Here is a 26143-nt window from a genome sequence, read left to right on the forward strand (position 1 = left end):
ACCTATCCTGTTAGTCTCCTCCACTGCACAGTCTGCACTTCATCAGTCATAGGCCAATTAACCCTCAAGAAGGCAGTGAGAAGCGGAATTACCGGTTCGGCATATGCTGACAAACTCTCTAAATGTGCATGTTCAACGTTCACCAAGACGCCCAAACGCATACAAAGTCACCGGCCAAGATGCTGCATTAGACAGGCAGTGAATGCACAGCAGGAGGTTAACAGGATAAGGTCAGTGTCTTTGAATGTGTCCTATCGTCTCTTAAAAACCCGTTCATTATGCCACAGTTTGGCTGACTACGCGTCCTTTAATGACTAAAAGCAGAACAGCATTTTTGCTACGGAAGAAAAAAAATGTTCTGCTTCGTAATAGTGACTGAATTGTTTGACCCTGGCTTTTGATTAAGTTTGATGGCACTGGGAAAAAGAAAGAAAAAATCTCTTAAATGTGTTACTGCTTTGAAAGTGAAGACGAGCTAAAGGTTGAATGTTTCTTCTTTGCACCTCACAAGGAAACTGGAAGATTAGTCACAAAAATACAAGAGCTCTCTCGGAATATTTAGGGCACCCTTCTACTTCACTCGCTCACTCATTCAAAAGATCACTCACTTGCAAATATATTTGACTGCAGAAAATCTCTTCAGCTGTGACTTTAAGGTAAAACCCTTCAGAATTGCATTTCAAGTGTCCACAGTCCCTCTGATACACACTCACACTTCGCCATTTCCTGTCCTTGTGTATGCCACCGACAGTCAAAAAGGATCATACTGCTTTGCCTCTCATTTTCCTCTCCCTCTTGATCTGTTCTGCCTCCATATTCACTACTCCACTAATTTATTCTTTTTCTGAGTAAATATCCACTCTGCTTACAATCAAAGAGAAAGCCAAACAAGGAAGCAGAACTGAATCAACGCAACCCCATTGGAATACCAAAGACTGCACACTCAAGCAGAATTCTAAAGCTGCCACTGGAAGAAGGGTTCGTGTCAAAGACAAAGGGTAGGAAAGTGCAGGGGTTGTGGTCAAATCACATCAAACAATGTTTTTTTGTTCCTTTTTTTCCCCCCCGAGGTCAGAGTAAATTAAAATCAAACGGTGGTCCCTTCTCAATGCTAAAGGGATGTGAATTTAATCCAACGTTTAAATGAAAATTAATTTTCCTGCGAGGAGGGTGGCTTAACCATCCAAAATAGTAAATTCGTCTGGCACAGGCTGAGATTTAGTTTTTAAATAAAATGTATGGGATTCTGGCATTGGCTTTTATTGCCATGATATCCAATTAGCAGTCAGGCATATGCGCAGACCCACACAGACTGACAGCGAGCACACAAACACACACGTTTCTCACTTCCGTCTCTAATTATTGTAACAAACAGCTTTCGACAGCCAAGGCTAACTCTTACAAACACCAGGACATCTGCTGTTGCGATAGCAGCAGCACTTTGTAAGGCATATAGGCAGTTCAAGCAGCCACGAAGCCGTGATAGAGGATAACAAATCCCTTCAGAGCAGTACAAGAAAGGAGAACATCAATCATGGTGACAGAGGACTATTTTCACCCTTGTTAACTTATTTTAGAAAGCGATGAGGGCAGAGGAAAAAATATTTTGGAAAAGAAGAGGCAGATTGTGCGCTTCATCTGCCTTCTCCCATTAACTCATCCATTTATTGTTATTTTCTTAACGAAAAGATTATGAGCAGAGCCGGGTGAGAGATGCAATAAGTAAACGATTTAAGATGTACCTTGTAAAAGGTAACATGCTGCAAAACATGTCTAAGACTCTTGATGTTTTCAACGCAAAGTGCTTTCACTGACATTTGGAAAAGCAAGCTTTTAAATGAGTTGTGAATTCTAAACCAATTTTTAACGAAACACTCTATTTGCACTTGCAACCTGGTTTCCCATTCGCATTTTGCTCATCTCAGTGGTGCGTTCCTCCCCTCTTTCGTTGCATCAGTCCTTTCCTAATCCATATTCTACTGTACCATCCATCCCTCTCTTGTCCTTTCACTCTCATCTTCTCCCTCCAGCAGTAGAACATGCTTGCCATCTCCTTATAATCCAAATCTTTCATCACCATCATTCCTTACCATCTTACTCATTTTCAATTGTTCTCTCTCATTTTTTTCTGCATCTGTCTTCCTCTCAAAATGGCTACCAACAAGATGTAGCCATGTCCATACAGCACCGTTTCAACAGCAACTAGTTGTTAAGTATGATCCTGCCAGAAAAAATCTATTTTGCACTAATGCACATTTTTTAAGAAGCATTTGTCTGCAGATACACAAAGACAGTTGTATGCTGATTACAGAAGAGACGTACAGACTGCACTGATGGACGACAACCTATCATTAACTCTGTGCTTTTTGTCCTCAGCTATTATCAATCAAATAGAAAGCCTTAAAGAAACGTCTGAAAATGCTGTTTTATGCCTTCCTACTACAAAAATACTTCTCCACTCACTTTAATTCTTTCAAATGTGATCAAGATGATTAAATCAGGTAGAGGAAGACACAGGAAAAGGGACCCTGTGTGTTTTAACGCTGTGCAGTTCAGTTGTATTGTCCCTCCTCTTCCTCCCAACTTCATTCAAACTGAATGAATGAACTCAAACGTATGTTGGTGTGCACTGACGATGGTAAAAAGTGTGATTGCAGTACTTATTCACAATCAAAAGAAGACTTCACAGGCTCCATTGTTGCCCAACGCCAACCCTCATCCATCACCCTTTCATCTCCATCTCCCCCTCCTTCTCTTACCTTCTTCTGGTCCCTCCATCGCTGCTCCAGTTTCGCATCCAGACGGTTGGCGGCTGTTGCCCACTGTTGTGTGAGGCGGCGGATTCGGCGCTTCATGAAGCTGAGGGACTCTTTTCCAGCCCCGACCTGGTCCAGCAGTACAGACAGGTCTGTGCGGAAGGCAGCCTGGGAGGGTGATGGACAGAAAGTGAAATGAAAGATGAGAAGAAGTGAAGCAAAAGTGTAAGAAGGTGGGAATTTGGTAGAAAGTGCCAGCCAGACAGTCCCTTAGAGGTATGCATTTTCCAGCGTTACGGTTGTTAATGTCAAGTTTTCAGCCATGCTTAAAGAGAGAACAGTAGCTATTGTACCCTATGAAGGTACATTTTCTTCTTGTATATCATAGTAGTTCTGTATTCTCTGCAGGTGTACATTGGTAGTAGACTAAACCGCTTTGCAGTGTCACATCAGCAGCGTAGAGGCAACTAAAGGTAGTCAGTTTAAATTCCTCAGATAATGCTATAAAGAGTTTTCTTCTATAAGAACAACCACAGTTCGGCCCTGTTTGTGTGAAATATACAGGTAGACTTTAATCAATAGTTCAGTCATTTGCTTCACAAAGATGGAGTTGGAAAGTCCTCATCTACACCGACATTCTGCTTTACATTCTGAAAGTTTTGCTGCTTTTAAAGTTATTAAAAGAAAAAAAAGGTTGAACCATATACTGACAGATATATTACTTCTCAAACTCCTTTAAACATTCATGATTACCATGTGTTCTCCCCCTCAAAAAAACATTCTAAAAGGCTGACCAACCCAATGTAAATGGAAAAAGTGCCTCAATATTCAACATGTGTGTGCAGTTAAGACCTTTCCTTTCCCATATTTTAAACATCTAAATCCATATCACCTTATTGTCACTACACGTTTGCCCCAAAGGGCACATTCAGCTGTATTGTGAGGAAAGTGATTATTAATTAATATCAAAACACAGGCCAAGGGATTGGCCTATGATCAAAAACACTCAATATTAGTAGCTATAAAATTATGCATGAAGAATTTTGTCTTTCGTAAGGTCAGCAAAGAGATGGATGTATTGCATGACCCTGAAAATGGCTCACAGTGTGTCAGTGTGTATTAATTTGTGTGGAGGGATGGTTCAGGACTGCTCCATGACCTCAAAGTCAATGTGGAGAAAAACAGAGGCTCAAGGATAATGATGAGGAGGATTAGGCCTGTTTTAATTAATAGGGAGCGAACAGGGTCAGATGAAGGTTAACAATTATGTAGCAATGGGGGCAGACTGCTCACACTCCAATTACTCAACAGCATCTTCTGAGGAAAAGGATTCTTATTTTCTCTCTTTTGAGTGCTACTCTGGACATGTGATTGACAATTCGACAACGTCTATTAACCACACTGAGTTTTTACTGCTGTTAATAAAGGTGGCCTAAAACTATAACACAAAGGCAACAATTTGCAACGACACAGTGAGAAAAATATTTTTGATGGTAGTTTTGTTTTTAAAAGGCTGCAATTAAAATACAAACGGGTCCTATTTTTCAGCTCCGGCAGCCCACTAAAAGCTATATTGCTTGTCTAAAGTGTTTTTTTTTTCTTGCCACTCTGACAGTCTCTTCTCTCCGCTCTTGACTCTGCTCTCTATCTTTACAGGACTGAAGATTTGATTGTTAATTTATTTGAAAACATTTAATACAGTGCTAAGTCATTACCATTTAAGGACACCATCTGCTGAACAGATGTTTGTTTAGAAGCCAACAGTGCAGAAAAACATAACAATAAAGATCTTACAACCATTGAGCATCTGCATGTTGGGAACATGTATTACTCTTGTCACAAAAGAAAAATCATGAATTGTTTCCTACACTGTCAACATGGCTTCCACAAATCATCTAGGGTGGTCAAACTATGACAGCAGCTTTGTTCCTTTGAAAACATTACAGCTAAATGAAAAATATGAGTAACATGCAGCAAAGGCAACTCTGAATTATCACTGCATTCATCTGCATTTTTTTGGCCCTCATTTCTAACCTCACAGTTTTTTACGGTTTTCCAAAAGAGCTGTTGCCCTGCTTTTAAGTGATTCTTGGTAGACTCATCCTGACCAACTGTCACTCAGCAGCAGGTGACAGTTTGTGTTTACTTGCCGATCATGGCAGTGACACAGTCTGGCAGCGTAGTCATTCCTAATCACAAGAAGTTAAGAGACCATGCCACTAAGAAAATGTAATTACACAGTTTTCTACATCACCAAGACTGATGATCCAATTTGCTGTATGTATATTGTGACCCAGCACATTAACTTTTGGGTTTATTCTTCTTTGTCCATTTGGGTTTTCCCCCTCAGCTTGTATTTTGTTGTTCACAGGTTTATATTTTATTTTATACTATTTCCTTTAGTACATTTTTACTTTTCTTTTAAATATAATGCACACACTTTATTTTGCAACTATTAGCTTTCAGTCTTAGTATTTCTGCTTCAGCACTTCCAGTGATGATCACAGTTAACTAATGAGTTTGCTTACTTTCATTCATTTACTCATTGCTGTGTTGCTGCACCATATTGTTGTCTTATTGCTTGTTTGTAGCATTAATAAACTAATTTTTTTTTTATAGAGAATTATCATTGGTGCTACCATGTATTTCTTTTTTTGGAAACTAAAGGTCAATGAAATCAGGATTCATGACTTCTGATTATAAGACTGATGAATATAAATACATTCATAAAAATTTGTGAATATTCAGTCTGAAATATTCCGGATAAAACTCTCTCAGATGAGCTAATAATTTAGGAGATCCAAGTGTTTCCCTGATAAATGAGTACAATTTCAATCTTAAATTGTATGTACACTACAGTGTAAACAGTAGCAGTACCATGATACTATCTTAACATGTGTTTGTTAGTCCTGCTTTTACTTGTCTCTTGGGGGGCTTCGCCTGCTGTGTATGCTGGGTCGGGAGGCTGCTGTGGTTCCTCCAGGCCAGCGGGGGGCAGAACCACTCGACCTCGCTCAGGTAGATGAGGAAGGAGCAGTCTGAGCCATCGACACCATAGAACGCGTAGCAAGGGTCTGATGTCCACCGAGCGCGCATCCACTGGAGGATAAATGGAGAATAAATGTTAACTGTACAAATGCAATACACACAAAAATCATACCAACAAACAAGAAAGAGAAACAACTGTCAGTAGCAATGATCAGATTCTCTCCATAACAGTGGTTTTACCATCAGTATGTGAGGAGACAATATCATCTAAAAAGAATTAACTAATACAGAATATTAATTATCTATAACTATTTTCATACGTCTAAAGGAAAGTTTGAATATATTGCAATTACCTCAGTTTTGGCACAGTTTGGTTCTACTGCACTGTACCAAAACTTAAAGACTTTGAACTAAAGTAGATCTTCTAATCTATTGATTGCTGCTGCAAATAACGAATGCTGATTAAAAGCAAAACAAACAATTTTTTTTTTAAAAAGAAAAAAAGAATACTTTCAGTATTTCTTTTTTCATTTTTTTCTTTAGTCATGTTGTGACTCTCTCATTAAAAAAGACAGATTGGGGACACCTACTGTACAATCATATTTAAAATAAAAACAGCAACTTAATACTCACATCTACTTTTCCAGGACATTCCGGAAAGCGGGGGTCTCTTGGGACTTCACACTGGCTTGACGTTCCATCTCTCACAACTGAAAAGACATAGTGAGAGAAATGAGAGAAATTTTACCTTTAACTACTAAAACATGTATCTGTTTTTAATAAGCTGGACACAGTAGGATCCACTCCCATTAATATCAAGTTAAATGATCATCTGATATCTTCCTGTTGTGAATGAAATACACGGCTTTGCTTTAGCCACATTCTCTGCTCTGTGATCAGTCTATAGGCTCACTGACTTATAGCTCACTTTAATCCATTGGTTCTAATGTGAATATGTATTCTCCACTGAAGAGAACTATTCCAGCAGCAACCAGGCATTCTAATGTTATCTATCAGCTCATTTAGCAGCATATGGTGCTTGTCAAAGCCTCTTTAAAAATTCAGGTTTTATTTCTTTTAATCGGTTAATTTACACAAAACAACCCCTGACCCACCTGCTCACCCTTCAGAACAGAGGTTACAATATCACTCACATTAACAGCTTCTCTCCACTGGCCTGTGGAGCTTTTATTGCAATGTTCACTGTCCTCTTTAACATCATCATTTACAATGGAGCTGATAAATTCCCGCGGTTTCTCCTTTTGCAGCATTGCAACATATCCGCTCTACCGCAGTGCACACTATTCACTGGGCCTGACAAAGCAGCTTGTCTCCTACTGCTGCCAACCATCCTAAGGTTACGCTAGCGAGCACGTCTGTTCACTTAGGCTGCACTCACTGCATTAATTGCTCCACTGACTTAGTTAACTGCCTCTCTGCTGCTGATGTGAGGAGAAGAAGGGAAGACAGAGTGACAGAGGGAGAACTGGAATCACATTGTCCGAGAGGAGAACTGATGCAGCTTCATGCTCTCTTTGTTTCCTGTCTTTCAAATCTTCCTCCTCCTCTTTCTCTCTCAGGACCAACAAATTTGCCTTCTCTCCGATTCTGTCTGCTTCAATTTGCCTAATGAAAAAGAGACATTTCTCCACATAAGTCTTCCCCGAGGCTTCTCTCCATCAACTGAAAACACACACTCTGTCTACAAATATAATTACAGTAGCAACCACTATAGCAACAATTGAAAATGTGGTCAACTAACTCGATAAAAGGACTCGACTCTTGTCCCTGCAAGACAAAACGTAAAAGCCTTGTCAGTGCTCGAAGGGAAGGAAATTCTAATCACGTCTTGGTACTTTCTTTCTCCTCTCACACATGCCTGACCACGAGATAAATAAACCGCCACTGAGCCGTATGATAATAAAGTCTGCCGGCAGTGTTTCAATTCATCTGTGATTAGAGACAGCAGCAGTGTTTTCATTTTGCCCTGTGCCATTGTCCCTGCAGATGCGGTGGAGAAAACAAAAGGAGATGTAATGCTCATTTATTCTCATGTAAAGGGTTGGCCAATTACCCTCATGAGAAAAAGTGAGAGAGGCAAATGAGGAGGAAAGAACGCTCTGTATTATTTAGGTTTTGATAGGAAATGTGCAGGGACAACACAACAGGAAACAGCAAAGTTGAGATTTACAGAGATGACCACAGCATTCCGCTTCCATATCAGTGCTTATCTCCCTTTACTAAAACTAAAACCAAAGTAAAATCCATCCGTTTTCTGTAATTATAACATTCAAAGATTGACTTAAGTCAAAATTTTCACAGCATGTTTCCAGATATTGTGCTGATGTTTTGGATAATCTATTTTTAACTTTACTGACACATTGTTCTAATAACGTTTTGAATGATTTGGTATTTTTGTGTGAAAGTATGTCAAAAAAGAAACTGCTTTTTGACAAGGTTTCAGAAATCATTTGTGTCATTTGTTGTATCCAGAAAGCATAAATCTGTGACTGTGTCTCTCTCTGTTTTACTTTGCATATGTGGGTCAGCAGATCTGTTGTATATTCTTTTCTACTCTGTTCTAAGCAACAGCAGCAGTTTCACTCCAACACAAGCCGACAGCTGTGCATGAGTCCATCTGCATTTCAAGTTGAACACTATGGAAGAATGACACTCATGTTCCTATTTTTGTCCTTTTCTTATGAAGAGATTATTTTCAAATGAGTTCCTTATGCCAAATTTTTGTACTTGAATATGCAGCACTGCTTGGTGACGCATATTATTATGTATTGTTTGGTATCATTTGCAGTTTTCTGCTTCCAAATGCACTATTACTGGTACTGGATATCTGCCAATGCCCTGTCGGTCTTTGATTGTTTTTACTGCACACATTTTTATTGTGAATACTTGATTTTGTGCCCACAATACAAACCCATTCCTTCTGGGATAATGGAGTTAATTAATCAATTTCTTATCGTAAGTCGTAAGAGATGAGTGGATTAGATGAGAATGTTGTGTGGATGTGTGTGTGTGTTGCTTGGGTGCTTATTTATTGTCCTTGCAATTTAATCATGCTGTATATTTATTTATAAGGCTGCTTGTAATTATGGCTGATCTACAGAATGATAAAGGCAAAGATAAGTTGGGCTCCAGTTATACATTTAGGGTGAAAGAATCCTACTGTGGCTATGTAACCCTGTAGTTATCAAGCTAATTTGAAGCAATCTTTTGAAATGTTATTAAAAATGAATAATAAAAGTATCTGGAGTGAATAAACTAGGCTGCATGGTGTTATCAGAAGGTGGTGATCCACACCATGTTATGCATCACTCCAATAAAAAGAATAGAAGTCAGAAACAAAACCAGGCTTGTGTTCCAAATATTATACTTTTTCTTTTTACATTCAGCATGTCCTGCAGCTGTATGTACTGCTGCTACATACTACTTCGTCATAATATTGCACCTTCAGTTTTGACTGTGGTGCAAAATGAGCTGTCATCTGTCGTTGGACTTTCAGCAGCTCAAGCTTGTATATACTTGCATGAGACATCACATATGGCATGTAACTGTACAGAGGATTGTAGGTCAGAATGGTCAGAAAAACATGCTGGCTTGCTGACTGCAAAACCAAACCAGGTGTTGTAGGATAACTGTGTTTTGTTTTTTTTTTTTGGTTTACTGCATTTTACTCTGTCTTGGAACATACTATACAGATACTATACAATATGGTAGCATAAATATTGGAATGCTCTCCAGGTGTTTCCCCTCGTCAAAATACCTCGAAGAAGAAGGAACATGCACAATTTTGTTGTTTGGAGAAAAGTTTTCAGTACTATTGCTTTAGTCATAGAAGTTGGAATTAATGTTTCAGTTTAGCTGGTTTTATGTGGTCCACATAGAAAGACAGTGAAAGAAGTGGAAACAGCTCATGAGACATACAAGTTAAATGTTCAGTACTAACTAATTTAGAAAAGGTATTTCCATCTCCAGTGAAGGGTGTTACTTACTTTCAAAAGAGTCAAAAGCGCCTTAAGTATGTGTAAAAACTTTTTTACAAAATCGGGGTATCGTTTTTTTTTTGTTTTTTTTTAAATTCAATTTACATAAAATTTTCCTTATGTGATACTTCAAAATATGCTTAAAAAGGTGTTAGTGAAACACACCTAGTAAGGATGATACTGTACCTCTACTTTGCACCATACTGTTTTGCAGTATCTGCTCCACTCTGATGGCCATGTTGGAGACATTCTGGGCAATTGCTTGAATCCTCTCCATGAGTCCTGCTGGTTGAAACCTGCACACAACGCAAAGAAGTCCAGAATGATGAAATGCTAATAAGGTGTAGTTACTCTCACACTGTTGTCACACAATATATACTCAACTTGAAAGTAAATTTGGAATGAATAAAAAACATACACCTCTGCATCAAAGTAGAGAACCTCTAGCACACTTTACACAAATCTTTGACAAACAGTTGAAAACAATCTCTGAGCAGCACCCATTCATCCTGATGGTATCACCGCTATGTTCAGTATTCTTTTTAGTCTCCTCCCTACTGCAAATTCTCTCTCCCATAACTCACTGACTAATGTCCTTCCTCTTCTAATATTCCCCTCTTTCACTTGTATCTCATTGGGGCTTCTACTTATTTTCTGTCTCCGACTTTCGTCCCACTCCTCTATTTTGCCTTGCAAACCTCCCCTTCCACATCTTAACAGATGTAGAAGTGTTAGTGGGAGATGCAAATTGGTAAACACTTGGTTGGAGCGTGAAATAGAAAAAGACCTGCACTGTTAATACCACTTCCCCTCCAGAGTGAGAGACTTCCCATTCACATAATAAGATGTGTGGGAAACGTGTGTGTGTGTGTGTGTGCATGATGTGCACGTGTTTCAGCTTGCATGTTTTGTGTGTTCACTGTAGTTCTGAATATTTCCAAATCATCAGACTGCATGGTTACACATCATGCAATGCAAAACCAAGCCTGTGCTCAAATACACCCTCACACTGCTGTGCCCATTATGTCCATTTAAATGACTAAATTTCAGTGTGCATTGTGTGTGCGTGCGTGCGTGCGCCTTCCTGACTCACTATATTGTCTAAACCAGCAGATGGTATTAACCCTCATTACAGCTTAAGGCTTAAATGCAGCATAATGACACATCATCAGAGATGATGATTCAAATTATTGATTGTGTGTGTGAGAATGCGTGTGTTCATATGTGTTCAGATTTCAATACAAGACTGCTTAACTAACTAAATACCAAAGGCATCTGCATGAAAATTAATTGGAAATTCATAGGAACGAGGGAATATGGGCTTTTGTTGCTTTACAAAGTGTAAACAAAAATCGAGGCAGCCATCAAAGTCAGAGGCAGTCTCCACGCTCCATTAAAAGCTTTGTAAGTGTCACTTGTAAGCATTGCTACATGTGTTTGCATCTTTAATATGTTCACTACACTGCAGAATCTATTATGCTCAAGTGCATGTATATTTCAAGGGCTATAGCTGTAAGCTGTAGAAAAGCTGAAATGACAATTTAAGTAATGTTCAATAATTGTGTTGCACGTGAAAATTTAATCTTACAGCATAGTAGCTCTGTATGCTAGTCTGAATGATGTACCTTGAAGGGACAACTTTGGAGTTCATTTTCTTTTTCAATAACAAGAAAGGCTTAACAGAAATGTACATGTTTTCACTGTTTATCTTGTCAGTTCTTTTTGCACAGAGACCTTTCAAAAATATATATTAGCAAGTAGTTTCTCTAAAGTTTAGATAAGTGGGTGAAAGCAGGCTAAAGAAAGATCTTTTTTCCAGTACTTGAGCTAAACATGATGCACTCAGCTTGGTTTGCCATCCATCCATCCATCAATTACTCCTTCACAAGCCAAGACGTCTATCCAATGTTTTCTTACTTCAATGTCTCACATCTCTAATTTCAATACCAGATAGAAGCACATAGTTGTGTCTATCCACTCTGACATTGTAGGATGATTTCACCACAGCTGCCTTGGAAAATTGACTTGAAACCTAATTGTCATTATGGTCATTGTGATTTTTTTTTTATACCCCACATGACATTCCTCTCACCTGCTACCAGACACCAAAGACAAAAAAAAAACTTCACAGTGTAAATAAACCTTCCCAAACACTCTCAGAGTAAGAGCTCTCTGAAAGAGAGTTATCTCAATGAAAGCACATGACTAAACTAATGATGATTTCACTCCTCCATTCCACGGAAGTGAGGCAACTACAGCGTATGCATTAGTAAAACTTATTACCTTTTATTGTCTTATAATGAGAGCCGGCACTGTATTAGGCCATAAAAATCCATTTAAACATTAATATCATTACATGGAGCATTTCAGGAAAAGTTCCCAGCTGCAGAAACTTACAGTCGCCATGGCACCCATCTTACCAAAGCTGCAGCGGGTTTGGCCTGAAGGACAAAATCTTTGCTCGTTACACTGGGTAACCTCTGTTACTGTAAAGCTGTATGTAGAATGCAACCTCCCAAAACCACCTCTAATGCCTGCTACAATGAGAACTCATCCCTAGAGATGAGCACACAGGGAAGGAGAAATGAGACGGTCATAAAAAATGATAGAAAGCGAGACTAAGGCAGAGGAATGGATGAAACATTAAAAGAAGGAAATGGCATAACAAGGTCCAAATTGGGCAACAAAAAAGGAGACAAAGAGAAACATACATTGGGAGAGTTGAAGAAAAGACAGAATAAAAGCTGGCAGAAAACAAAGGGAAGGACATCAACCATCCACAGCAAACAGACCAACAGCACCGGGGGACCTTTGCGTTAAGGAAAACAGAAGATAAAATCAAGAGATCCTCTGTGCCTTCATGTGGAAGCCAACAACACAGCTTGCCTGAAACATTAAACGATGATTATGATCAAAGAAATACAAGGATATACATATTTGATGGCCCGCCGTTGCACGCTCCTCGCAATGAAGCTTCCTCCCTTTTGATGAATGCAGACGGTTGGCTCTGTTACAAATGAGACGAACAAAACAGAAATGAGGAAGAGCAAAGAGAAGACAAAACGAGAGGAAAGTATCGGGGCAGAAGAAACAGCGAGAGGAAATCCACAGACAGATGCCAAGTAGAGGAAGAGCGCTTGGAAAAGAAGAAGAGAAAATCAATGTTAACTAGAGGAAGACTTTTTAAGGACACAAATAAAACCGTGTGTTTGTGCTCTTACTTCTACTTCCCTCACCTCTCCGTCTAATGAGTTCATCCTCTTAAGGGGAGAGGACAGCTCTGGCAGCATCCCATCAACCAAAGCTAACCAGGAAAGAGATACAACTACCAAGGTGTCAACATATGGGTTTCGGTGTTTGGCTGATGTTGGTTTGTTTGTGAGTGAGCTTACTCATTTCACCTCATGTCATGGTGTTAAAGCATCGCACAGTTTTCCACAGGTTATTTTCACACATACGCACAAGATGAAAAGCTAACAAACGTACCTTTTCGTGTACATTTATATAGGAAAATATGCCAGAACCAGATATGTGTGTATAAAGTTCTCACGCTATTATTATTGCGGAGAGTATATCATTTCAACCCAGCTAAATTTGTTTTATTTTTTTAAAAAAAGCAAAATTCTAGTATTTTTTTCAGCAGAAAGTTTTATTTCAGTTCCGAGAATGTTGCATTAAGAACATCCTGACTTTGGTTTCATGTAATATGTGGGAACAGTTTATAGAATATTGCAGGCAACATGTTCTACTTTTGTTAATATGTTACATGACAGGAACGTAATGTGACATATGCTATGTTATATTACAGGAACATTACAAAACATTCTGTATAAAAAAAAACCCCACTGTCATCTGAGGCCTCGATAACATCTTGGAAACACGTTTAAAATGTTGGTTCTTCTTTTGCTATTATGTAACATAATCTGACAGTATCCACTGACAGTTAATATGTTCCGTCTTAATTTCCTTTAACCTCAGAAGAACATGACTTGACTCGATAAATATCCTTGAAATCTTCTTTGAACATTAGATTTAATGATTTCTTTAAAACATTATTAGAACTTGTGGGTAATGTTAGCCACTTACACGAGAACATTTCCTGCTTGCTGGGAAATTATTCCCCACCTGGATTACCATGAATTCAATCAAATCCATCAAAGTGAACAGTGCATTGTAGACGGCAACTTTGTGACCACTATAAATGAAGCCTCAAATTTACTAAAAGCACCATGAGCACAAGCAGATAACGATCATGATTCTCTGATCCTATACTTGAAATCTTCTGTCTCTGTTTGAATGCTAGAAAAGAACTTTATTGTACCCTCTGAAACAATCACTAAAATTGATGCTGATATTGTTACCCCCAGAATCCAGAGAAAATTAAAAAAAGAACTAAAATAAGAGTTCACGTCTCCCCTTTGCTGACTACTTCCAGCAAAGCAATGACATTGACTTCAGTGCTGTGGAGAGAAGGCCCCAGGGATAAGTGTTGTTACTGACGGAGCTTAGATGGGTGCTTAAGGGAGGAGAAATAGGTAAAGCCAAGCCGGAGCACTGATCTTCAGAGAGCGTACGCCTCAGGGTAGACTTACCAATCTCCCCCTCTTATCCACTGCACAGTAAAACGGAGTGAATCAACTCTGCATCCCTTCTCCCTCCTCTCTCATCTCCCCCCCCCCTCATTTTCTCAGGCGCTTTGCTGTCCCTCTGCCTCCCTCCCTTGTTATTTCCCCTCCGTTTTCTGCTCTAACGAGTGGCTGCCCTGTGGGCGAATCACAGGCTGGGGCCTCAGACATCAAGTCCTGTTCTCTGCTACATGGGAGTGTGTCAGTCCCAATGAAGCTCACACAGAGATGAAACTGCTGCCCAATGTGTGTGTGTGTGTGTGTGTGTGCCTGTGTGTGTGTGTGCCTGTGTGTGTGCATGCGTGCCTTTCTGTAAATTGGCCTGACTGGCCTGGATTTAGGATATATGTTTTTGTAAAGCTCCCTCTTTCCATTTGCTCATCTCCCCGGTGGCAAAAAACACACTTTACCACGTCACTCATACCCAAACACCTTTCTCACACACTCTTTCAATCGGAGTACATGTGGGAGAGCAAGAGGAAGTAAAAGAGTATTAAAAAAAACAAAAGGGACATGATGAGAGAAAGGAGAGCTAGAGATAGTAAAGATTGCGAGCAAAAGGCAGAGGCAGTAGGAGAGGGGAAATGAGTGATAGAATAAAAATCATTGGACTGAAGAGAGACTTAAGTCATCCCTGTTGTGACAGTCAGTGTGTGCTTGTGCGTGTGTGTGTGTGTGTCTATGACCAGCCATTCATCCTGCAGCCATGAGCTCCGCTGTGTCCTGCTGACCGCTTTAAACAAGTATACCTCAAACGATCTAATACACACAGATGTACGACACAGTGACACCCAAACGCCGACAGTAAATCATGTCTTAAACACATATTATTCTCCATCAAAAAAACCTCAAGAAGACAAGTGCATGTGTGTGTGCGCACATCTCTATGAGCACACCGCAATTTCCTTTAGTCGATATCCTTTCACTCTGCTTGCTGAATCAAAACTTTCATTCCAGCTATTATAGCCGCTTCCCTTCAAGGATCTATTTAGTCCGAACCAAACAACACCGCAGTCAGAACAAAATAAAATGGATTTTTTTTTCAGCTGTTATGAGTTTGACTTCATATTGTTCACAGAACACCGCTGATAAAGACAACTATTTTTCAAGGAGAGCCAGTCTAAGAATTAAACAAACTACAGTGCACAACTTGTAGCAGAAGTTTAAACACCAGTCTCTAAGCTGAATTATTTTTTTTTTTAGTTAGATTTTTACTGCTTTTGATAGCTTCATAGGACTTGCATCAATATACACCAATAGAATTTTAGACAAGACTTAAAATGCAGGTAATGTCTTTGAGTTTTTTAGTATTAATGGAAAAAAATCCAGTAAATCAGAAAGTTAACAAAGCAAACCCGCAGTGAATGTCACCGACTGACCAAACTCAGGCTATTGTGGGAAAAAGTTTCAGATTAATTTCTTAGAGTGATTGCATATTCTACTATCTGATAACTTATTCATCTTGGACAGACTGTTATTTTCCCAAATAACATGCTAGAATATAATAAAATGTCAATTTCATATTTCATTCACGTACTGAATTAACCAGTCTGCATTATTTTCATTAGGGGTAATAAATAAAGGGTGTAGAATCACAAACATTATGTGAAATTGAACAACAGCTTTTAAGTAACTAAATCAGCATTCCACTTCCCTGCTAGAAACAGAGATAATAGTTTGAATGCCAGTTTTGTGCGATGGAGGCACCTAGCCAAGCCAAAAGCACTGCTGCTGGGGATTAAGCTTGGCTCTCTGCAGTGTTTGCTTAGTGTGTTTTTTCCCCCTGTGCCGCTCAGCCACCCAGATTCAGACCTATTCTAATGCTATTTTGATAATGCACACTATATTTTACCCTCACAGGTCCAGCTCTGCCAATTAAACATACAGAGCTATTCAGAGGTGTGAAAATTGGCGAGTTAGGCAAATGCAAACAGTGCCAATTGGCATCTTGAGTATTCAAAAGGCGCAAACACTTGCAAGTCGTAACCATGGAGATCCTTTGCATGCCTATATCTGGCGCCACACAATGTGAGCTTGCTACAACATGTGAGTTTTTTTTTAGACCATATAAACGACAAAGGTTTAAATAATAGTTTGCAAACATGTTTTTTTAAAGAAAAAAATATCATTATATAAATACAGGCTGGGCTGCACAGTAGTAGTGGTTAGCACTGTTGCCTCACAGATAGAGGATCCTCGGTTCATGTTCGGGCCTATAGGCCTGGGATCTTTCTGCATGGAGTTTGCATGTTCTCCCAGTGCATGCGTGGGTTTTCTCCAGGTACTCTGGCTTCCTCTCACAGTTCAAAAACTGTTAACCAAGGTTAATTGGTGACTCTAAATTGCCCATAGGTGTGAATGCGAGTGTGCTTGTTTTCTTGTCTGTCATGCGAGGCATTGATTTCAACATCTTGAAAACTGTTTTTCAAGTGTTGATTTGAAAACGTTACTCCTTTGTTATCACTGGGGAAGAATGTTCTAAAATGTGTGTCTGCCTTTAATATGCTACATTACAGGAATGTTAGAAGTGTTTTGTATTAAAGACATTCTGTCATCTGAGGCCATGATTACATTGGAAAACATGTCTTGCATGTTGGGGAATTCTATTCCTTTATTATAATGAAACATTGTGAGAATGTTTTATAAAAGAACGTTTTATGATGTGTTTTCTCAAAGAGATCCCTTCAACAAACTCAAAATATTGCAGGTAAGATGTTTCACCTTTGTTCATATATCACATTACAGGAACGTCTTACAAAGAACATTCTGTCATCTGACCTCTGGATAACATCTTGAAAACATTTTCTGGGTGCTGGTTTGAAAACATTCCTCTATCACAATTACTGGAGAAGAGCATTCTACAATATGTGGAGACAACCAGGCTAAATGTTCTACCTTTAATACATCACATTACAGGAACATTCTAAGCGTTCTTTATTAAAGACATTCTGTCATCTGAAGCCATGATACTGGAAGACAGTTCTTGAATGTTGCTGGAGAATGTTCATTTGTTATCATGGAACATTGTGAGAATGTTTTATAGAAAAAAGTTCTATCATGTTTACCATTAGCAACATCCCACAAAATGTCCTCAGAACCTTGTAGGAAGAATGCTCCACCTTTGTTAATGTATACCATTAAAAGAACGTTCCATAAAAATCCTCTGAGGACTCTAACATCTGGAAAACCTTTTCAGAATGTTGCTTTAGAACGTTTCTCCTTGGTCATTCATAGAACATAAACTGACCGTATCCTCCAAACATCCTCCTGGTCTGAATGTTGCAGCTAAAAGTGTTAGTTCATTTTTACCTCAATGGAACACTGTTGTGATGATAAATATACTGAAAACATTCTTTGAGCATTAGATTAAAGCTTACTATATGAAAATTATTAGACAATGCAGGTAATGTTAGCTAATGTTGTGGGAACATTCACTGCTCACTGGGGATGAACTACATTTATAAAAGGACAGTTACCCCACACTGATTTCAATTCACGTTAGAAACTAATTACATCCTGATCATAAGTTTCTATCCAGCCCCCTGCAAACAACCTTGTTCAGAACAATAGTACGTGGCTGTGTCATCCTAGCTTGAGTCTCAGACAATAGACAGTTCCACCCTTAGCAGGGCACTTCTCAGTAATGGCCTGAGAGTACAACGGCTTCCTCCACATTAAAACAGCCCATTACTAGACATTGATTGCAGTTAACACCAACGTCAGACCGTATTAATCGTTCCATCCTTCCGCTTTCGTGCCTCTGCTCAGATCTGAACCTGAGCGCTTATCCGGGATCGTTTAACAAGGTTTGAGAAAGTGAGGGGATTTCTGTCAGCGCTTATCACATCACTCCTGCTGAGTTTAGTCAGGCCATTTGGAAATGAAAGTTAAAATGAAAAGAACGTTAGACAGAAAAAGACAAATTGGATGTTTTGGTGCTAACGGGGGGAAAAGAGAGGAGCAGTTTGATAAAAGCTGTAGCAGCAAGGTCATACGAGACGTGTCTGTTTGCGGCAGTGATTTTGAGGTAATAGGCAGCAATTTCTACAAGCGACCATAAGAGGGGAAAAAAAGTGGAAGTGAAGATGGGAGTGAAATATAATATGGGAAGGAGTAAAAGGGAGAGAGATAGAAGTCGAACTGTAGAGGAGATAGAGAGATGAAGTACAGTATGAATGACAACGAGGAACACATCCTAAATGTAATAGTGCCATTACAGCATTTCAAGTCCATCTACCATGAGGGATAAGTAATTGAACAAAGGTCCACCAGCTGCTCTCTATTTATATCCACCTGAGCAGAAACACTTCTGATCATTAAAAGATTAATTATCACCCATTAGTCTATGTGAGCAATGCACTAATTATATGCTTTATCCTATTCAAAAGGGCAAGAATAACGCTCGTGTTGTTAGAGCCTAATTAGCTGTACTGTACTTTAATCAGTGAATACAAGCCATACAGTAGTGTGTAATGGTCAAATAACTTCTTAAAAATGTTAACTAAATATAATACTTAATATGGTTTCATAGAAAGAAAGAGTCGCATTATTATTATTATTATTATTTTTATTTTTTTTTTTTTTTTTGAGTGGCATTATTTTGAACCAAACTGCCTCAATAAGATAAGCTAGGATTGATGGTAAAATTGATGGTTGAAACCGTACTAACAATTTAAACATCGTTCAATCACTGTCACTTCACATTTTTGCAACAGCAATCTGCAAAAGAAAATAAGAAAATAAGAAACCAAACCTGAGTGGCTCTTATTTTGAAAATGAAATAAAATAAATTAATTTTCTACACTACTTTGGTGTGAATCTCTATATGCAGGAAGTACTGATTACTGAGACCATTTAACACTCATACACAAGAACATGAAGGAAAAGCTCAGTGTACCTGTTGATAGCAGAGCTGAGTTCATCCAGGCGCCTCGCGTCAGTGGTGGATGTGTTGTCGAGTTTGGACAGACTGTCCATCCTTTTCAGAATCACTTCCAACATGTCACTGATCTTCCTCAGCACCCCGCGAGACTCCACACCTCCCAGCACTGAGTGGAGAGGTAGAAGAGGAGACAGGAGATGATTGGAAAGCTGGACAGTGAGCACACATACAACTTGCACAACAGGATGCACATTAATCACAAAGCCTGCTGCTCTCCTGGCTCACCATACTGTGACTGACTTTGGCTGTATTTTTGTTTTGGACAGCTGTGTCTATGCACTCGACAGCAATGAAATTCTAATGCAAAGTCCCTTCCCTCCAAAGTCTACAATTTTTTTTTTTTTAACATTTAATAAATAGCACTTATATCACAAAAGGTTTGGAAGAAAACGGGATAAGCAATAATTATTTTTGGCTCATGAGTAGGGTTGCTATACATCAGCATCTAATTTATTGACTCTTCAGTGTTTGCTACAGCCAATACTCAGCAAGATGAGGTAAAGCAAAATTTATGCTTGAAATCAAACCACTAGTAAGTGAATGTTCTATCTCTGGAAAAGTGGAGCCACAGAAGTTTGATCTTTTGCTGTAGATCATCCTTCCTTATTGTGTGTGTGGCAGTTTATGATGCCACCTCATTGATTCAATCAGGTTTCCCAATTACTGCTGTTAGTTAATATACGGGGCTGTCAGCATGCAGTGTTCCCTAATTCGTGTATTTTTTTTTCTAAAGTCAGACTGAGTCCTGCATAACAAAAATGATGACACATTTATTTAAGTGAGATCATATGAAGCCTTTTAAATCCCTTTTAATATGTATAAATATGCTACTCTATTAATTATTCAGACATAAATCATATTCTGTCTATAAACTTATAAACTTGTCCTTCCCCAAAAATGCAATTTTCTATGACAGAAAGCCCACCCCTAATACCACATATGAATCTTATGAAGTATCTTATCCTAACTTGAGCCTGTGTATTATTCCTCATCCTAAAGTCTAAAAGCCAGCAGCTTAATTATCTTCGTCTTTAACCTGTATATCTACAGTTTGATCTTCTCTTCTCTGCCAAAAGCACTGCACATTGCCCAGTGCTGTATTCTGATCTCTTGTTATAATCTAGGTTTGTTCAGGCCAGACACCCAGACACTCTGGAGTCTGATGTCTGAATGTGGATTTATCTTTATATCCTTTGATACCCTTTGATATGATGATATGAGAATGAGACTTCCACCAAGACTGAGAGTTATGAAAAGCCAGGAACTAATTATGCCGCGACTCTGAGTCTGTCTCTTTCTCTCAGTCTGTGTGAGGAGAAATGTATTTCTTTCACCGAGCATAGCAGAGGGGGAACAGGACAGGAGGGGCTGTGCATGTAGTTGTGTGTGTAAAACAGGAATCTGCTGGCCATCACAGTTGAAAAGCGAGTCATGACACAAATGAGCACACACACAGATGAAGAGGCAGTGAAGTGAGAGGTAGAATATACTCCAACTGCATAAAAGGTGTACCAGACCTCATTAGGATAATTACACCGACACTGTCAGGGTCACAGTGTCTGTGAATGTAGTCATAAAGTCCCAGAAGTGAAGGTGACTGAAAGCTCGAGACACAGATGGAAAGCTCTCTCGTTTAATGCCTCTACGGAATTAATCTTCCCTGTATATGTCTAACTCATCATTTTTAACTATTTCTTAGCTAATCCCTGGTTTATTATTGGGTCTTGCTCATTGACCTGCATGCGTCTGTGGACCCACACACGATAACTTCTGCTCAGTAAAAGTTTCCTCTGACACCCAAAATATCTCTTGGCCAGAAGTAGATTTAGTTTAATTTGTTGCACTAACTAACAAGAAGCACTTCACACTAGTAACATTAGATGTCTTAGTAATTTTATGAACTATACTCGCCTACAAATGACAATGACAGTTACACACAAAGCAGCAAAACTAGCTGAGACAAACTATAAACATGTGGCACCCAGATGATAACAAACAGTTCTGAAAAGGTAAGAATGCAGACTTTTATACATGTTAAAGTTCACATAAAGCAGATGATGGGAATCTAACATCAACATTTCATCGGTTGGATATCTTTCATGTTACTTTTAGGAGGAATAAGTTAGACTACAGTTCCATCCACAGCTTCCTCTGTCCACATAAGATACACCTGTGCTAATGTTGTCCAGTGATTTGGCCACTCTTCTTGAAACTAACCCAATCAATATTTAACTGAACAAGTGAGTGAATCAACTTCTAAGTGCGAGCGGTTCTGTTAAATTGGCCGGAATGATAAATGAAAATGTTAACTGGACTTACTTAGAGTCCATCTGTTGTATTGCCTCAGAGCCAAGGGACATGATATGTGAGTGAACAAAGGCGGCAAGGTTAAAGTTCCTTTAACCTTGCCACAGATGTGAATGACATGTAACCATAGCGACCATACACAGAGATGACGACAGCTGTAGCTTCAAAATGCTTAGAAGATCTAAAAATTGAAAATGCAGAAATGAGACTAAAATGTCACTCACTACAAAAACTAGACTAATACTAGACAAACAAAAATGCAGTGACTAATATTTAACTAAAGCTAATAAAAACATTTTTTTTTCAAAAGATTAAATCTCAATCAATATCTGGTGCCAAAATGAATGCTGATTTTGGTTTATTCACACACAAATCAATTTAACAGGGGTCTTTATTCTGTAACATTTAGTGACTGCAACTGAGAGACATCTGTAATAATATGTCAATAGATATACCATTGTAAATCTATTAAAGAGACAAATACAAATCAGACAGGTGGCAGCAAATGTGAAATACAATCATTTGCAGATTCATAAGGAATGGAATGCTTGATAAGCAAAGTTTTTGTAGTGGAGAATGGATTCAGTGTGTATTCTGTCCAGGTGCTACAACATAAGCTACAATTATAAGGTATGTATATGAAAAATCAACATCCTCCAGGTACTTCTACATAATGCAATGTATAGAGGGACCACAGAGAATAATTCTTTCACCTCTGGAATAATATGCAAGGTTAAGAAAGAGACAGAAAGTCTGTGCATCATCTCTGAACACACTGATTTATTTACCAGCTAAGGATACCCTGCTAGCCTTCAACCTGTCTGCTATATAAAAGACTATGTTTCACTTTTTTCTCGGCTCACTATACTCAGCTCATTCATTTGACTGTGCAGAATTAAATGACTTTGTGCTTTGTTTAACAGTGATTGCCACCATGCTGTCCATATATAACACATTACACATGATGCAGTCTTATAGGATACAGCTTGGTACATAAGGGACACAAAGGTGAGAGTGTATTCCGCCAGCCTCACATCAGAATGTTTAGAGAGGCCCATATTGATGCTGCAAACACCGGGATTACGCTGTCCGAGCGCTCTGTCAAACTCCACGTCTGCTGCTTGACAAGCAATTACAGCCAATGGGCTCCGGTGCCTAACAGCTCCGGTGCAAGGTCATTGTCTGTCTCAATTCCTACCAGCGGCAGCACGAATCTTAAGTTCAGTGAGTTATCACCACAGTGACAGATGTATTCATCTGAGACTGACAGTGTCATGTCCTTTGCCTATGATAGATTGCTGTATCAGAGTTTGCCGGTGGGTCACTCTGGTGACATCTTTGTGATTGGCTGATAATGGACAACATCGAAGTTAAGGGTCAAGCAAATTCAGGGAATGGATGTGCTGTGGAAGTGATAATGTATGATAAGGGTTAAACAAATGAGTGCTTATATATTCAGTATTTCTCTCAGAAATTGTGTTATTGGCAGAGCTTCAGAAAAATCCTTCAGACTGAACCCAAACACAGTTTTTGCATTTGTTTTGCCAAAACAAAGCTAGATTTGGAACTAGTTTAGCATAAGGAGCAAATGGGAAAGATTCAACAAAGCCTAAAAGCACAAAAGATCCAAAAAGTTAATGAATAGATCTTTCACATGTTTCTGTGGTCTAATGTGTCAAATGTCAATTCAAGTCAGGGGGCTAATTGTTCTCTGTGTGTCAGTTGCTTGACAAATTTTGTGTCAGAATGTAGTCACAGAAGGTGCACTCCCACTGGATGACAAATGACCATCGGTAATAGAACAATCCCGCATGGAAAATGTGATCCTTGTTGCAATTTAATTTTGTATCTTGATAATAGTCTCACTGGAAACACCGCATCTTTGTAACGAGTTTGACAGCAGTTGCCAAATGTCATTTTATTTTCAAAAAGTACATTAAAGGACAAGTAGTCAAATCCCTGTAGCTCTTACAGTAAATTATACCATTAGAGAGAAATTACAGCCCATATCTGCTCAACAGAGGAAGCCTCATTTAAATCTCACTGGTGTGATATCTGTGCGAGTGAAGGACAGTATAATCACTGATGCTGTGTGTAAAGGAGGGGAGCAGGAGCAGAAACATTACACCAGAGATTCTGATGGTTTCACTTGTTAAATCTCAAAGGGCAGTGGAGTCAAAAACAGGAGAGAGACACACAATGGTACCCGGGAAAAACTGATAACAGCAGCATGGAAATCAAGATGCAAAAGAAGTAATAAGAAAAGGAAGAATAAAGGCCTAGTAGTCACAATCCCCCCATAGGTATCTATACCCAGGTCAAAGTATCTGTTAATTATAATACATACATCTTCCTACATACATGATAGATATTCAAACGATTTTCACTCCCTGCTGCACAGTGACGTTTGTCTCAATGCAAAAACACCAAATCTAGCTTTTTAAATTTTTAACACAAACATCTGTTCAAGTGCATCATGAAATAGAGTGATCGAAAGCACAGTAAGCAAGCTAATTGTATTTGTGAATCGTGCCAGTTATAATATCTATTGTGTGCCACTGATTTGCTAATGAAAGACAACATGCTGAAATTGCCTCTTGATCGATGCATGAATTTATTTGGTAAAAACTGATTGATGTGTCACTGCCCTGCAGTTCCAATTATGCAGTAATGACATATTTAATCCCATGAAAATGTTAACATGGCAGATTAAAAATTGGGTGGAAAAGTGTAGACGACACCAAATAATCTAAATGTTTGCTTTAATCAAGCTTGTGCTCCGAGTTATTTAATATACATGAGGGAATAACTTATCTCAAGAGATCAAACAAAAGTCAATTTGAGAATTTCAGTCATGGATCTAGGGCAGTCCTGTCTAAGTGACTACCTGTTTGTGGGAGATTAATGTGGACTTAAGATTCAATGAGAGTAAAAGCAGAGAGCTAACAGAACGAAGCTTGTGGCATACTATTTCACGCTATGTTTGAATTCCCCCACTGGCATGGGTGGAATAAATCATCTCTCACACACACACACACACACACACACACACACACACACACACACACACACACACACACACACACACACACACACACACACACACACACACACACACACAGTGCCCTGCTTTAGCCACCATATTGGGCTGAATATTTAGTGTCACGGCACATCACATTTCTCCTGAGGACTGAAAAGCGTGACACAGAAACAGAATTCTTGTTAGTGTCTCTAAATGGACTACTGAAAACTGAGAGGGAGACTTTTTGTGTATGTATGTGTTGTGTCTGTGTGCATGTGTGCGATGTGGGTTCATACAGTTCAGCTTGCTCTGAAGGTTGCACCCACCACTCCATCAACCATTTCAGCTTTGGTTGCAGAGGGATCTCGACAATTAACATTAGTGACTGGAAATTAAATTTGCCGGCCAGATGAAGCTTCACTAAGAAGCCATGCAGACTACTAAAGCTGTTACAATAAGACACGGTGCATGTCCACTATATGTGCTTGCATGTGCTTTTAAAATGGGTTCATGAAATAATCACAGTGTGTCTGTCTGCTTGACCTTAGGTTAATGGAAGTAATAGAAAGGGTCACACAATACAGAATAGTTTTGGCTTCTCTCCGTCGAAACTTTTTATGTCACTACCTTCAAAAAGAAGATCATTTTTCAACCAGGCTGAGAAAGTATTTGTCCGTATCAATTGCCCTATCAAAGAAGAGATCTCCCCTCAGCAGGGTGCCACACTAAAGAAGGCAAGGAAAACACAAGAAGAAGTGTGAAGAGGTAGTTCGTGGGCAAGCTATCAATGTGAGCTTCTTGAAGCACAACTGCTGCAGGTACAGCTGTGCAAAGTGGAACATAAATTGGAGGGTATGGTTACTGATAAATTTCCTCTAGGACAATTACATCACAGGTGTCATCATTCTGAAACTGCCAAATGCAGTGGTACATGACAGAAATAAGTCAACAAATGGAAAAACTGCACGCCCATCACCTCAAATTTGCAGCTTGAGGTAGATGGTGTGGGCTCATATTTTTCCAATGAGGTTAGAAATAAATTCCAAATAATTGGTAACGGATGGGGCTACACAGTGGTGTAGTGGTTAGCACTTTTGTCTTGCAGCTAGAAGATCCCCAGTTCGTGTCCTGGCCTTCCCGGGATCTTTCTGCATGGAGTTTGCACGTTCTCCCTGTGCACTCGTGGGTTTTTGACAGGTACTCTGGCTTCCTCCCACAGCCCAAAAACATGCTGGTTATTCTAAATTGCCCGTAGGTGTGAATGCGAGTGTGATTGTTTGTCTATATATGTAGCCCTGTGACAGACTGGCGACCTGCCCAGGGTGTCCCCTGCCTTCGCCCCAAGTCAGCTGGGATAGACTCCAGCCCCCCCGCGGCCCTAATGAGGATTAAGCGGTGTATAGATGATGGATTGATGGATGGATGGATGGATGGATGGATGGATGGATGGATGGATGGGCAATCCAGTGGTTCAGTGGTTAGTACTGCTGCCTCACTGGAGTTTG

General features: G+C 39.3%; 1 protein-coding gene across 2 annotated transcripts in view; it reads right to left on the minus strand.

Annotated features, from left to right (window-relative positions):
* LOC111564240 (alpha-1,6-mannosylglycoprotein 6-beta-N-acetylglucosaminyltransferase B-like) overlaps positions 1-26143 on the minus strand; it is a 161116-nt gene that overhangs the window by 55954 nt on the left and 79019 nt on the right. For both annotated transcript variants that reach the window (XM_055010232.1, XM_055010233.1), the window contains exons 3-7: positions 19265-19415; positions 9929-10038; positions 6378-6454; positions 5676-5855; positions 2760-2924 (exon numbers count right to left, since the gene is read on the minus strand). In XM_055010232.1, the coding sequence (XP_054866207.1) occupies positions 2760-2924; positions 5676-5855; positions 6378-6454; positions 9929-10038; positions 19265-19415 (683 nt within the window). The remainder of the gene's footprint in view (positions 1-2759; positions 2925-5675; positions 5856-6377; positions 6455-9928; positions 10039-19264; positions 19416-26143) is intronic.

This window comes from Amphiprion ocellaris, chromosome 4 (genome assembly GCF_022539595.1).
Source record: "Amphiprion ocellaris isolate individual 3 ecotype Okinawa chromosome 4, ASM2253959v1, whole genome shotgun sequence".
Lineage (NCBI taxonomy): Eukaryota > Metazoa > Chordata > Actinopteri > Pomacentridae > Amphiprion > Amphiprion ocellaris.